General features: G+C 44.5%; 2 protein-coding genes across 2 annotated transcripts; one reads left to right on the top strand and one right to left on the bottom strand.

Annotated features, from left to right (window-relative positions):
- Positions 1-1977: 1977 nt before the first annotated feature.
- Positions 1978-4156, bottom strand: LOC21400743 (CAX-interacting protein 4). The gene is made up of 2 exons (XM_010098640.2): positions 4034-4156; positions 1978-3134 (listed from the first exon to the last, which is right to left on the bottom strand). Exon 2 carries the CDS (start codon positions 3131-3133, stop codon positions 2171-2173), a length of 963 nt encoding a protein of 320 aa, XP_010096942.1. The 5' UTR covers position 3134; positions 4034-4156; the 3' UTR covers positions 1978-2170.
- Positions 4157-7278: 3122 nt separating this feature from the next.
- On the top strand, positions 7279-8472 carry LOC112091697. The gene has a single exon (XM_024165947.1). It carries the CDS (start codon positions 7279-7281, stop codon positions 8470-8472), a length of 1194 nt encoding a protein of 397 aa, XP_024021715.1.
- The last annotated feature ends 6566 nt before the right edge of the window (positions 8473-15038 follow it).

Raw genomic sequence — 15038 nt, 5'->3', positions numbered from 1 at the left:
GGAATCTTCTTGGTTCTATGGATTAAAATCTGGGTTGTTTTTGTTCAAAAACCTTCAAAATAATTTGGGTCTTTATTTCTTTTTTATTCTGATTATGCTTTGAAGAATTTGTGTATCTGATGTGGGTTTTATCTCATTTTATGCTCCTTGGCTTTTCACTTTAGATTAAGTCTCCTTTAATTCTTCCCTTTTTCCTTTATTTTTTCTCTTTTCGTTGGTGCTTTATTCTAATGCTGCTATGGTGTTAAAATATTTATTTCATTTATGAAGTTGAGACATTCAATTTGATAATCCAATCGGTTGAGTGGAGGTTGGAGAAGGCCATCTTGACGAGGAGATTGGAATTGAAGAAGAAAATAGAATTTTTACAAATTTTCTGATTTTGCCCCTTGTTAATTGTCCACATGCGATGCACATGTGGATTTCTGTCAAATTTTTTTTGACGGAGTTAACAAAAGGACCACTAATACAATACATTTTGAAGTTTAAGAGACCAATAACAAAAATTTTTAGTTTAGGGACCAATATGTCAAACACGAAAAGGTAAAGGTGGTTCCATGCAAAAAAAAGCTTAAAATAAAATATTGATCAGTTCAAGGAGTAGTTTCCATGATTTCTGTTTGATAAGACTAGAGTTTTCTCTTTTTTTTTTTCCCTTTGAATACGAATTTGATCAGTTACTTGATAAGAAGGCCACAATAACGAACTGGATAGTCTATAAGAAAAGTCGCTCAGATTCATTGAAAGTTTCGTCCATGCTTTTTTTAGTCTCTACTAATTAATTTATGTTGAGCCCTAAGAGCATATCTATTGAGAAATATTTGACCATTTCTATTTTAGACTTCACATTTCATCTTGCAACACACAACAATCAGTGACCAGACATTACTCAAAGAGACCAATTAACTTTAGTTTATTTTTTAATTTCTTTTTGGGAGCTGTTTCGGTAGGACTAGAACAAATAAAATACTGATAGTTCTTTATGTTCAGCCGTTAAATCTGTATTAAAAATTGTCTGTTATGCACACTTTTTTAATTTCATACGATTTAACTCAATCCAACGATTAAAAAATGCATTTAGCTATTTTCTCAACCATGTTTGATGTATAGATAATATGCTTGACCTCCTTTTTTGGGGTAAGAATCACGCCTACTACAATACTAATAAATTGCGGTTTCTCCCTCAAGTTTGTGGTCCAATATTATCCTGCTTTTAGGATGCTAGCCCCAGGTTGAAAAATCCAATATTATCCTGCTTTTAGGATGCTAGCCCCAAGTTGAAAAAATGGAGAATTTACTCCTATAGGGTATGCGTCTGAATTTTTACTCATTTTTTTTTTATAAATACTATTTTATTAGTATAATTATTTTACTAAAAAATTTATAAAAAAAGTAAAAATCTTAACCTATACACTTTTAAAAAATATTTGTTAAGATTACCTTATCGTTTCACAATGTGTACATCTTTAAACGTGTCCTTTTTAAAGTTGGGGATTCAAAGTTATAACGCTTATCAATAATCTCAATCTTTTCAAGTCTTGCAATGCAAGCAAATCCCATGTGCCTGCAATTCATTTATTGAACGAGTCCACAAGGGCAGCATACGTTCATGTCAATAGAAAAAGCTCAGTCAATTCTGTCTCCTCAATTCCATGCCGAAAAACTATTTGTACTGGATACATTGATCTGATTTTGTCTAGATCCAACGCTTGAAATCCGTTTGACACGAACACTACGGGCACAAGATCCTAACGTATAAAAAGATGGATCGCAAATACAGGAAATTACCATAAAATTGTACTGTTACCAGTTTCGTTAACCTTTCTCATGGAAGCAAAACCCGTGTGATGCTTTTTCCTCGACGTTATGTTTAGAAATAGCTAAATTATGATCACAAAAACTCTCATCAAGAATCATAAACTGGGAAAAGAGAATTCCCGAGATCAAAGAAGACAAAGAAACAAAATTCAAACTCCATTAACAAACCAACAATAATTTATTCATCTCCCATAGTAGAACACACTAAGTAAACCAAATCAAGCTCCAAACAAATGAACATAGCAAATCCCATACACACAACGTTCTGCAACAGTATATAGTTGCACACAACAGAAACTAAAAGCAACTCTGGTAAAAATATAGTCAAAATACCATATCTCAATATATTCTACTAGCGTTTACGGCTCTTCTCAGATCGCTTCATGCTCCTACGACAGGGGGGCGAATCATCAGAGTCGCTAGCATCAGAATAAGATGGTGATGATGATCGCTTGCTTTTCCGCTTGCGGTGTCTATCATCATAATCAGATGAATCTGATGCAGAATCATCTGAATAATGATGACTTCTTCTCCTCCTCTTCTCCTTCCTACTCTTCCTGTGCCGTCGACGACGGCGCTCAGCTTCCTCATCCGAGGACTCGTCTCTCTTTCTCCGCTTCTCCTTCTTTCTCTTCCTCCTACCATCATCAGAACTATCTGAATCATCACTTTTGCTCCTTTCACTCCTCTTCTTTGACCTTCCTCTCTTTTTTCTCCTCCCCGAATCTGTATCAGAGCTATCATCATCATCTGAGCTCTTTTTCTTCCTCTTTACTGACCTATCCTTTCTAGAACCTCTCTTCCCATTTCTTTCAGCAATAGCCCTCTCAATCTCTGAGTCATAATCCGAGTCTGAAATCTCACTCTCTTCCTCCTCCTCCTCACTCTCCTCGCCATCAGCAGCACCTTTCCCTTTCACCTTGCCTTTTAACTTTTCCAATTCAGACATGACATCAGCTTGAATAGCAGCTGGGTCTTTCTCCTTGTTATCGTCCTTAACACTTAAAAAGTTCCTGCACTGAAACTTCAGGTGCCCAACACGGCCACACTTCTTGCAAGATCCGCGAGCCTCATCAGCATTCGACCCAGTAATGCGAGCAAGCGCAAGGAGGCCCTGGAAGCTTGCATACGCATTCTCACCCTCAGGCTCCGAGTTTGAAGACTTCTGCTGTGAAGACTTCTTGTCATCATCCTTGTTGGGCGCGTATGGATCGTAACCGATTGCACTCTGCCATATACCATGCGTTTGCAGGGCAGCACTACTGTGCACCCTGTTGTTCGCAGGCATGCGAACCCTTCCCGCTGTAGCCGGCATCCTGAAATTCCAAGAAAAAAATCAAAGCGAGAAACGCATCAATCAAATTTCTTAAAGATTGAACACTAACTGAAACAAGAAGTAAAAAGTTCAAAACTTGAATAAAACCTAGTATTTACTAGATCACGTGTCAAAATTAATTCAGTAATGCTGAGAATCAAAGACTAATTCAGCACACCTAAATGAACCAAACACTATTGATATACGTCACATCTTGATTTACCATAGAGAAATAATTGAGGATAAATTCAGCTCCAAGAAAAGTTATACCAGCGTAATAGTACACAAAAAGGAACACCTAGAAAATAAAATAACACAAAAATGACTTTGCAGTGAAACGTCTTAATCATAAACCCAAAATTTGCTGAAATACGTGGATACATCCCATCATAAACACTTTATGTTTCTTAATTAGATCCCAATTAAAGAACATCCGCATAATCTGTTGCAAAAACCCAAATTCGCGTATATATCTTTAAAAAAAAAAACCCCAAAAAATTAGCGATTATTTAACTTTAAACTTTTTTGGCGGTAGGAATTAAAGACCTTATAAATTGAGAAGCGAAAAATAAAGAAAAATTCTAGGGAGAGAAAGAAATTGGAAAAACCAAAACCTAAACGCTTGCCTAAAGATTGACTTGAACGAAAACTAGGGTTTTACTCGATCACGTTACAAAGTCATCAACACAAAAAATCGAGTTAGAACAAAGCTGGACGACTTAAACTCCAATTCAAAATATGAAAAATTGGAATTGCAGAGAAAATTTCACATTCGAATCCGAAAGTCCCAATTAGAACCAACGAAAAACTAAAAGAATAAAGAATATAAAATAAAAAATAAAACAAAGGAAGAGAAAATCATAGAGAAAGACGAAAGAGTCCGGAATACGAGAGAAATACCTGTCACTAACGGTAAACGAACAATTTCGGTAGAAATCTGGGAAAACCCAAATGAGTTGTTGAAACTTGAAAGGAAAGGATTATGGAAGCTCTCCAATGGAGGAAACCCCAATTTGAATTGCGATTCCCTGTACCACTTAAATACCAATTCCTGAATCTTATCGAAGACGGTTCGAGATTTACTGTGCTCGATTTGGTACGACGTCGTTTGGAGATATTTAGATGGGCCCCAGCCCGACGCGCAAGTATCGGACCTTGTCGACGCTCTGATTGACGGATGTGGGCCGTTCGTATGTTTGAGTGATTTGTTGGCCGTGGCCCACTGTGCGCCTTGGCAAAGGGAAAAGGCTACACTAACATCGCCCCCTATATTTTAATGATATTACATAAATACCCCTTAAAACGATGTATTTTGCACCATTGCTCCTGAAAAACTTTGAAAATTACTGTGAATAGGTAGTTCATGATTTGGTATTTTTGCTGTTTTCGTTCCAACGTTTTTTTTTGCCTCTTTCTTTTTCTTTTTTCTTTTTTTTTTTTCATTTGGTTTGTTTTACAATTTTCAAATAATTAATTCCAAGCGTTGAAATTCTACTGGCTCAATTCCTTTAGTTATTTTTATTTATGGAGCTCAATTCAAAATCATTAGTTATGCTTTCATTTTAAATTGATGGCTTGTATTTTGTATGATACGTAAATTGAGATTGTGATTAGTTGGAACTTCAGTAATTTTGTACTTAAAACTAACGTGTTTACGAGTGTGGACTTAAAAATATATTAGGGCCCGTTTGATTCACGGGTTTAAACTATGATTTATGATTGTGACGTTTGAAATTTAAATTTTTTATGAGAGGAATACAATATAGCAGAATCAAGAACTATGTTTAACCTTTAAAATTAACGCATCATTAATAAAAATGTGTTAGTGCGGTTCTCTTAAAAAGATAGACTCAAAAGTCTATCATCTCATTTGTTTTACTGACTTGAGCTACAATATAATCTTTTTGTTATAGTATTTTTTTCTCATTAAAATTTGAATTTCTGTTTAAAATTTGGGCAATTTTTAACAATATACTTAAAATAGAGCCCATTTTATTTTTACTCATTTAACATTAGCCCATATATTTATACCTTTTAGTAATTCAAGTACTAGAGGTAGAATCTATAATTTTCTCTTAAATAAAATTTTTATACAAAACTATGAACTAAACTAGCTAAATATTTCTTTTGGACATCTTCAAAAATCAAAATTTGAATTTCAAAAATTATAATGTTTTAGAGGTTAAAATTTTAAAAAGTAGAAATTTTGCTTAACTCCACAGTGGGAGTAAAAATCCTAACTAGGAAGGAAATAAGAAAAGAAACACATATATATTTTTTTTAATGTCAAAAGGAAATAGATATTACACAAAAGTCTACTTGTCTTTAAGAAAAGCAGAAGTCTTTCTGATGAAAAGCATATGTGCCCCTGATGAAAGAAAACATGGAAGCAACTGCCTGCAGATTTTTTCCATATCTAAAGAAAACTTTATTTTAACTTTTTTTTTTGTTAGCCAAAAAACACTTTTTTTGTTTTGTTTAGGTCATGAACTCATGGGGATGCTTTGTCACATTTATACATTATTTATTTTAGTTATCTTGAGTTGCATGGATATGGCCGAGGTATTTTTTTTTATATAATAGAACATCATTTCAAAAAATAAGCATACAAACACAAAACTAGACGTGAATAACTATAGAGTACAAGAATAATTGACACCAAATAAATGACAGGATCCACTATTAAATTCATATGGAGCTCAAAGACAAGCATATATGTTGAGATCTAATAATGAAAATCCAGCTCGACATATAAATATCGAGCGTGACAAAAACTTTTTCAACAACACCACTACAATCGATTGATAAGCTTAATCAATCGAGACCAAAAGACTCAAAACAATAAAATCATTGATAATGTTACACCATGATCGAGACATCGACCATTCCTTCGAACGACCGACGCCGAAGACTCCCCGTGGAGGACCGGCTGTTGGCATCGAGGGTAAGGCGTAGCAAACGTGCCCTATACGTCGAGAGATCGCGCAAGAGGAGAGGCGCCGGGCGAGGGCTCTACGTGCTGAGCCCGCTGCGTCGTGGGACCATTGTCGGTCCTTTTTGCCAGAAGTCATGTCAACCCGAGGAGGGAAGTATTGATCCGACTGCTACTGCAGAAGTCAGGAAATCAGGCGGCAGGTTGAGAGGATCAGCCACATTTCTAGGAAAAGTCATCATGAAAACTCACCTACCCTCACGAGGATCGAGAACAGAATATGGCTTCCTCCTTGGGAACCGGGAATATGTAATCACATGTAAAGGCCTATAAATAGAACCAACGAAACCCAGAAAAGGGTTAGACACCATTGGTATTACAGAGAGAAAACTTGTAAACATCTAAGAAAATAGTGCATGCACAAGTGGATTAGGCACAAAATTATTGCCGAACCACTATAAAATCGTTGTCCCTTCTACATCATTTTACTGCTTATTACTTGATTCAGTGGTTAGTGCAACCGTGAGCGTTTCTGGAGAGGTAATTACGAGTTGTCAGAAAAACACCGTCAACAATTGGCGCTAGAAAGAGGGCGTCAAGCACAGAAATTTAACCCAGCTTTGAACCAAAAGAAACTGTCATCATGCCTCCCGGCAAGCATGTCCAGAATACCACCGCCGCAGGGACCTCAACGGATCCGCTTCCACCCTCGGCCGCGACTCCCCCAGACCGTATCAGCCAACTCTAAAAGTAGGTCGAAACGCTGGCCGCAGCCGTGGAAAGAATGGCTACGGCCCTGGCTAGGCGGGAACAGGGGCAGAACCCAATGCCACCGCTTGAGGATGCGCCGATGAACCCGGTGAACGCCGTTGTTGGGGGCTAAGTGATTGGCGACCGACGCGGTGACGCCGAGGAAGTCGCTGACAGTCGAGCGAATGATCCACGCCCGTCAAAGTCGAATCGGTCTGTAGGGAGCAGGCAATGCGCGGCACGGAGGAGAGCGCGGGAGAAGGCTGCGACGCCAGCTGTGGACAACAGAGATGCACCTCCTCGACCGCAACAGGATCCGCCTAGGAGGAACCTCATCCTCGTGGAATCCACATCGGTAAATGGCGGAGACCTGAGGGCGAGGCTCGACACCCGACGTGGAAAGGCCGTATAGCTGACAAGGGAAGATGAACTCGCAGCAGAAAATAAAGCTCTGGCCGAGAAGATGGCCAGGCTGGAGAAGCAGATGGGGAGTCGACTGAACAACTTTGAACAGGTTGTGAGAAAGGTGGCCGAGGCAGTTAACGTCGACGCCAAGATGTATACGTCTCACGACCACCCGTTCGCGGAAAACATCATCCGGGTCCCACTTCCCGACAAATACAAGTCGCTTCCCATTCTGTTATACGACAGGAGGAGTGACCCGGACGATCACTTGGAGGTGTACACAGGACACATGGTCCTGCATGGATACCCCGAGAAGGTGATGTGCCGGGCATTCAGGAATCACCTTTCCGATTTCGCGAGGAGATGGTTTAGGTCCCTCAAACCAAACTCCATCACCAGCTGGGATGATTTGAAGAATGCCTTTTTGACTCAGTTCATAGGTGTCAAGAAATACATCCCACCAAAACAGAACCTGTCGAGGGTATACCAGGGACCTAACGAGTCCCTGAAGGACTGGATAGCCCGGTTCGGGGAACAGGTTGCCGCCACTAAAGGAATCTCCGATGAAGTGGCCCTGATGGGGGCGCTGTCCAGCATGAAGAAGGACATCCCCTACAGCACAGACCTCGACCGAAGGCCGCCCCACACCTATCAGGAATTCCTGACAAGGGTGCAGGGGTTCATAAACGCCGAGGAGGCCAAGAAGGCCTTAAAGAGCAAGGCGGCAACCCCTGCCAAGGAGGAGGTAGGGCATACTAGCAGTCAGAACAACAGCAAGAAGCGCCGAGGTCCTCCTCAGGTGCAAGCCAAGCCAAGGTACAACCCAGCTCCGAGCAACAGGGGCGGCAACGCCTCGACGAGCCAGGGGGTGACCAAGCGGCCCAAGCCGCAACGGTACAACGCTTACACTCCCCTGACTATGGGGATCGAGGACCTCTACCACGAGATCAGCCATCTCCAGGTCCTGCGTCGACCTCCATCCCTAAAGTCTGACCTGGCAGGGAGAAACCAGAAGAAATATTTCCGTTTCCACCGCGAGAGTGGTCACACCATGGCCGAGTGCTACGACCTGAGGGATGAGGTCGAGAGGCTAATTCGGGAAGGGAGGCTAGGTGAATACCGAGCCGACCGCCGGAACAATAACAGGCGCAACGACGACCGACGGGACGAGCAGATGCGTGATAACCCGCCCGAACCAGTTGGCGTGATAAGAACGATCTTCGGGGGGCCATACCTCGGCGGTACCTCTTGACGCGCACAGAAGGAGTACGCTCGAGAGGCGAAGGAGAAGTTCAGCCAGAGGATCATGAACGTCTCTGGACGCGAGGCTAAGGCCGCGCGATATGAGGACGCTGAGATCACTTTCTCGGAAGCCGACGCGAGGGGGGTACATTTCCCCCAGAGCGATGCCTTGGTCGTCGAGGCCATGATCGGTAACCACATGGTTTGCCGTATCCTGGTCGACAACGGTAGTTCCGTGGACATCTTGTACGCGGACTGCCTTGACAAGATGGGGATTCCCCGCTCAAGGCTGCAGAACAGTGCCCAGCCACTGTACGGGTTCACGGGAGACAGCGTCATCCCGGAAGGGGCCATCGAGCTGCCTATGCCATCGGTGACCGACCACACACCTCGATCGTTATGTCAAAGTTCCTGGTGGTGAAGGGAGGCGACCAATACAACGCGGTCATAGGACGCCCGACCCTGAGGGCCTTGCGGGCGGTAACGTCCATCTACCATCAGGTGATGAAGTTCCCCACGCCAAACGGGATCGGCAAGGTCAAAGGCAACCAGTACGAGTCAAGACTCACGTACTCAGAAACTGTCCGCCACTACGCCGAGCCGACTCAGGTACGGAGAGAGCTACGAATGGTTGAGACTAGGGGAGAGGGACTCGACTTAGATCCACGGTTCCCAGGAGAAGAGCCCGGAGCAGGACCGGTCGAGGAACTAATTGAGGTCCCCATCGATGAAAGCGACCCAACGAGAACATTGAGGATAGGCTCGGAGTTGGGGGCGTAAAACCGGGAAAAATTGGTCGAGTTTCTTAAGGGAAGCCTCAACGTGTTCGACTGGACCCACGAAGACATGGAAGGGATAACCCCCGACGTCATGTGTCACCGGCTGAACATCGACGACAAGTTTCCGCCAAAGAGACAGAAGCGTCGACCAATGAACGCCGAGAGGTCCAAAGCCCTGCGGGTAGAAGTGGACAAGCTCATGAGGAACAACTTCATCCGAGAAATCTTATACCCAGAATGGGTGTCAAATCCTGTCCTGGTAAGGAAGCCAAACGGGGAGTGGCGAACGTGTGTCGACTTCAGCGACTTGAATAAAGCCTGTCCTAAGGACAGCTTCCCATTACCACGAATCGACCAGTTGGTCGACGCCACGGCAGGACACGAGCTATTGAGCTTCATGGACGCATACTCTGGGTACAACCAGATACCAATGCTCGACCGCGACGAAGAGCACACGGCGTTTGTCACCGACAGAGGGCTCTACTGTTACCGAGTGATGCCCTTCGGTCTCAAGAATGCTGGAGCGACCTACCAACACCTCGTTAATAAGATGTTCGCGGGGAAGATAGGAAAGTCTATGGAGGTCTACGTCGACGATATGCTAGTAAAGAGCAGGAAGACCGAAGACCATGAGAAGGACCTGGGAAGAATGTTCGGTGTTCTCAGAGCATACAAAATGAAGCTGAACCCTCGGAAGTGTGCCTTCGGCGTCGCTTCAGGGAAGTTCTTGGGTTTCATGGTGAGCAGTCGAGGAATCGAGGCCATTCTGGAAAAGATTCAGGCCCTCCTCGACATGGCATCGCCAAGGAAGCCTAAGGAGGTCCAGAAGCTGACAGGCTGTGTGGCCGCACTTAATAGGTTCATCTCCAAATCCACAGATAAGTGCGTACCGTTCTTTGACACCCTGAGGGGAAGCAAGTCATTTCTATGGATGGAAGAGTGCGAACAGGCGTTCCAACAACTGAAGGAACACCTTGAGAAACCCCCTATGCTGTCCAAACCTGTGACCGGGGAGGTGCTGAGCCTTTACCTGGCGGTCTCGGAACACGCCGTTAGTTCGGTGTTAATCCGTGAAGAGAAGAGGGTGCAGCTGCCGGTGTATTACACTAGCAAGCGCCTCCTCGACGCGGAGACTAGGTATCCCCAGATGGAAAAGCTCGCCCTCGCGCTAGTTGTGATAGCGAGGAAATTACGACACTACTTCCAGGCCCATAGCATTCAGTTCTTGACCAATCACCCCCTCAGGCAGGTGCTACAAAAGCCCGACGCCTCTGGTCGACTCCTTAAATGGTCAATAGAGCTCAGCCAGTTCGATATCGATTACAAACCACAGACCGCTATCATGGGCCAAGCCCTAGCCGACTTCGTGGCAGAGTTCACAGGGCTAGCAGTCGAGGTCGAGGAAGCCGACGAGCCACCACGATGGAAGCTCTACGTCGACGGAAGCTCCAACGACAACGGCAGTGGGGCGGGACTGGTGTTACACACACCGGAAGGACATAAGGTCACCTCGGGCCGTCAGGTTCGAATTCCCCGCGTCCAATAATGAAGCAGAGTACGAGGCACTGCTCGCCGGACTCCGGTTGGCGGAGCACTTGAAAGCTGAAAACCTCGACATCTTCAGCGATTCACAACTCATTGTGAATCAAGTGAAGGGCCAGTACCAGACCAGGGACGAGAAGATGGCTGCGTACCTGAAAAACGTTAAGGAAGCCCTGGAAAAGTTCACCACCTATGACATACAGCAGGTACCGAGGGCAGATAATAGCAACGCCGATGCACTCACTAGGCTAGCGACGTCGAGAGACGCCGATCTTTTGAACCTGGTACCTTTAGAGGTCCTGAAAACCATGTCCACGGAAAAGTGGCCCGAAGTCGCACCAGTGGACCTCCAACCTAGCTGGATGGATCCAATCATCAGGTACTTGGTCAGCGGCGAGCTTCCTGAGGACAGGCGGCAGGCCCAAAAGATGAAGTACCTTAATTTCAATGGATGTTATTGTAATTTAGTGTGTTATGAATTTTAAGTTATTTCTAATATGTAAAAAACTAAATAAAAGTATACAATTTCGTGTCAATTTTGGGTTCATGGGTCAATTTCGTGTCACGGGTCATTTTCGGGTCGTGTCGTGTCAGCTCGTAAAGTGGTCGTGTCGTGTTGGTGTTGCGATTTTTATAAAATTTCGTGTCACGGGTCGTGTTCGGGTTGACTGCAAATTTTAAAAAAATGATCAAAACACGACACGAACACGACACGTGACACGAATTGCCACCCCTAGATGGCTGCGTACCTGAAGAAGGTTAAGGAAGCCCTGGGAAAGTTCACCACCTATGACATACAGCAGGTACCGAGGGCAGAAAATAGCAACGCCGATGCACTCACCAGGCTGGCGACGTCGAGAGACGCCGATCTTTTGAACCTGGTACCCTTAGAGGTCCTGAAAACCCCGTCCACAGAGAAACACGCCGCACGACAACCTCCTCTACCGCAGAGGGTACTCGATGCCCTTGCTCAGGTGCCTCGGTGCAAAAAAGGCAAAGAGGGTGCTATCGGAGGTGCACGATGGGGTTTGCGGGAACCACGCGGGGGACAGTCCCTAGCCTACAAAATATTATGGCAAGGGTATTACTGGCCCAGTCTCAAAAAAGATGCGGCCGAGTACGCGAAAAGGTGCGAAAGCTGCCAGAGGTACGCCCCCACCCCTCGACTGCACTCAAAGGACCTAACGTCCATACTATCCCCCAGGCCCTTCGTAAAGTGGAGGATTGACCTCATTGGTCCCATGCACAGAACCCCAGGGGGGTACAAGTTCGCTATAGTCGCCGTCGACTACTTCACGAAGTGGGTCAAAGCCGAGCCATTGACGGCCATCTCGGAGGCGAAATGCACAAACTTCATATGGAACAACATCGTGTGCAGGTTCGGTGTCCCGCACTCTCTCGTGTCCAACAACGGAAAGCAGTTCAACAACGACAACACCAGCCAGTTTTGTGAGCTGCTGGGGATCCACAAGAATTTTTCCTCTGTCGTGTTCCCCCAGTCTAACGGGCAGGTCGAGACAGTCAACAAGATAATCAAAGTCACGCTCAAACGAAGCCTCGACGCCTACAAAGGGAAGTGGGCCGACGAGTTGCCAAAAGTGCTGTAGGCCTACCGAACAACTAGTAGAACTACCACGGGGGAAACCCCATTCTCAATGGCCTATGGGTTTGAAGCAGTCCTGCCAGTAGAGGTGCCCATTCTGACCGACCGGGTAACCCGGTACGAGGAGGATAGGAACGCCGAACTGATGAACTTGGAGCTCGACCTCTTAGAAGAACGACGCACAAATACGCAGTTAAGGCTCGCCGCATACTAGGCAAGAACGGCCAGGTATTATAACAAGAAGGTCAAGCCGAAGCACTTCGGGGTCGGGGACCTAGTTTTGCGGGTGGTAACCCCCAACACGAAACCCAAGAACTCCGGAGCCTTGGGTCCGACCTGGGAAGGGCCCTATAGAATAAAAGAGGTTATCGCAAACGGGTCATATCGACTGGCGGAGCTCGACGGTTGAAGCATCAAGCACACATGGAATGCGAACCAGTTGAAGGTTTACTACCAGTGACCACGAGAAGCGTCGACCTAATAGACCAGGCTAAATGTCTTCTATTTGTATTCTTTCATTTCCCCGTTCTGGCAGGCTGAAAAGCCAACTTGTAACCCATACGCTAATAAATATACGTCGATATGTATACTAATTCTTACTATATGGGTATGATCTTCTACAATTGTCGATACGTCAACCAAAAATTGTCGATACGTCGACCAAAACTTGTCGATACGTCGACCAAAAATTGTCGATACGTCGACTAAAGTCGTCGCTACAACGACGACGATGCGCCGAAGACAAGTCCAAAGCCTTGTTCTTGGCAAGGGGGCGATGTGAGCCCCCCACGAACTTGCAAAGACGGTAGGGCTCTGGCCCAACCGTGCTTTGAGCAACTGCGAGTTTTTCTACGCTCCTCACATCCCACTATCTACGCCGAAGAGTCTACAGTGATGTGCCAAGGCCGACTTCTCAAACTCAGCCTCGACAAGGGGGTACTAAGGCCCAATAATGAGGCCCCCCAACAAAAAGCACAACGCTCCTTACGCACAAGAGGCAGTCGAGCCTACACTTGGCAAAAAATCAAAGAGAATATACATATACGCAACATCCACGCAAACAGTGAGTAAAAGCACGAATATTATATGAAAAGCATATATAAAAAGTAAAAATTGGTCTCGACCTTTTGGTCGTTACAAATTATCAAATTTAGTCTAGGCCTCACGGCCCTAAAAAAAAAGAAGAGAAGAGTAGCAAAAATAATAGATCACCGGGTGGAATCTCCTCAGTGCTCGCCGTCGCCCCCAGCGGCCTGGTTGGCATCACTCTGCGCCGCCTCAGCATCACCAGCCCACTGCGCCGGCTCAACCACCTCGACACCCTCGCTGTTGGACTCGTCCAAAAAGGATAAGTCGACGTCTGGACGCTCCTTGCGGAAGCGGTCGAGGATCTGCTCCCCCGCGGACTGCATCAAGGACAATTGGAGCTCTTCAAACTTGGCCGAAGCCTGGTAGGCTTCAAGCCTCTGGTTGACGAGCTCTTCGAAGGCCGCCGAGGATTTGAATTGCTCTACTTGGCCCTCGACCAAGTCCTTGAGCTCTTGGGACTTCTTGAGGGCCTCCACCCTGCCGTCGACCACGCGATGGAAGTCCTTGGAGGCCAGGAAGTCCGAGACAGCTTTGGCGGTTGCCTCCCTCTGCCGCTGCTGGAACTCCGGGGACGAGAGGTACGCCTCGACCCCCTTAGAGCTCCCCTCCCTGAAGCCCTCCTCGAAGCTGCTGGACTTCTCGTTGGAAATGTTATCCTCGAGGGTCCGCAACTTTGCCTTCTCGACCTCCAAGTCGGTCGAGGGCTCTTCCCGGATCGCGCGAAGGGTAGTAATTGTTGGGAATAGTGTCTTAGAAGCATGAGATGTAAAAGGATATTTATTATTTATTTAATAAAAGAGTTTATTCATCATTTTATGTGCATATATTTATGAATATTTTATGAATATCAAATAAAATTCCTTGATTATTTATGTAACCTTAAACATGGTATATAAGTGTTGTATACGAGAGGATAATGTTTAAGGATAATAATCAAAAGTAATTGTTCATAATGAATTTAATTAAAGTTCAGAATCTTTAATTAAAACATTATTAATACATGTCATTCCCATTTAGAATGGAACGGTGTTATCCGCACTGTTAATATGGCGAGATATTGAATGAGTGTATTTCGCATAATGAGATTATGTGGAACATGGACACAGACACAATATGAATTTCTAATAATTTCTGTTAAGTATAGAAATTCTAATTGAGTCTACCGATGGTCATATATAGGATGATCTTAATCCTGAGTTCTTAACAAACTCCTATTTATGGATTTATGTCTTTTGATTTACTCGGTACAGATTCTGAGACCCTAAATCTTATTCCTTGTATTTTGGAGACATAATGAAATAGGTAGCTGGGAATGTTATTATACGAGATGGAATCCATTCCTTCTTGAGAAAGAAGCAGATAAATAATTCTCTTGAGTGTTGATTCGGTACTTGGATTAGTAAGAGCGCTCTGGTTCATGAATGCGTTTTATGAATCACTATCCATTAGAGAATCAATGGTACTCAAGGATAAAGATGTAATTAGAGAGATTAACGGATTCTACCTGACTCTAATTATGAATTATTTATGGAGGATTGATCTATATGTAATGACTATATCAAA

The sequence above is a fragment of the Morus notabilis genome, unplaced genomic scaffold (genome assembly GCF_000414095.1).
Source record: "Morus notabilis unplaced genomic scaffold, ASM41409v2 Scaffold332, whole genome shotgun sequence".
Classification (NCBI taxonomy): domain Eukaryota; kingdom Viridiplantae; phylum Streptophyta; class Magnoliopsida; order Rosales; family Moraceae; genus Morus; species Morus notabilis.
Note: the sequence above shows the minus strand (reverse complement) of the source record. Positions and strands in the feature narration are given on the sequence as shown.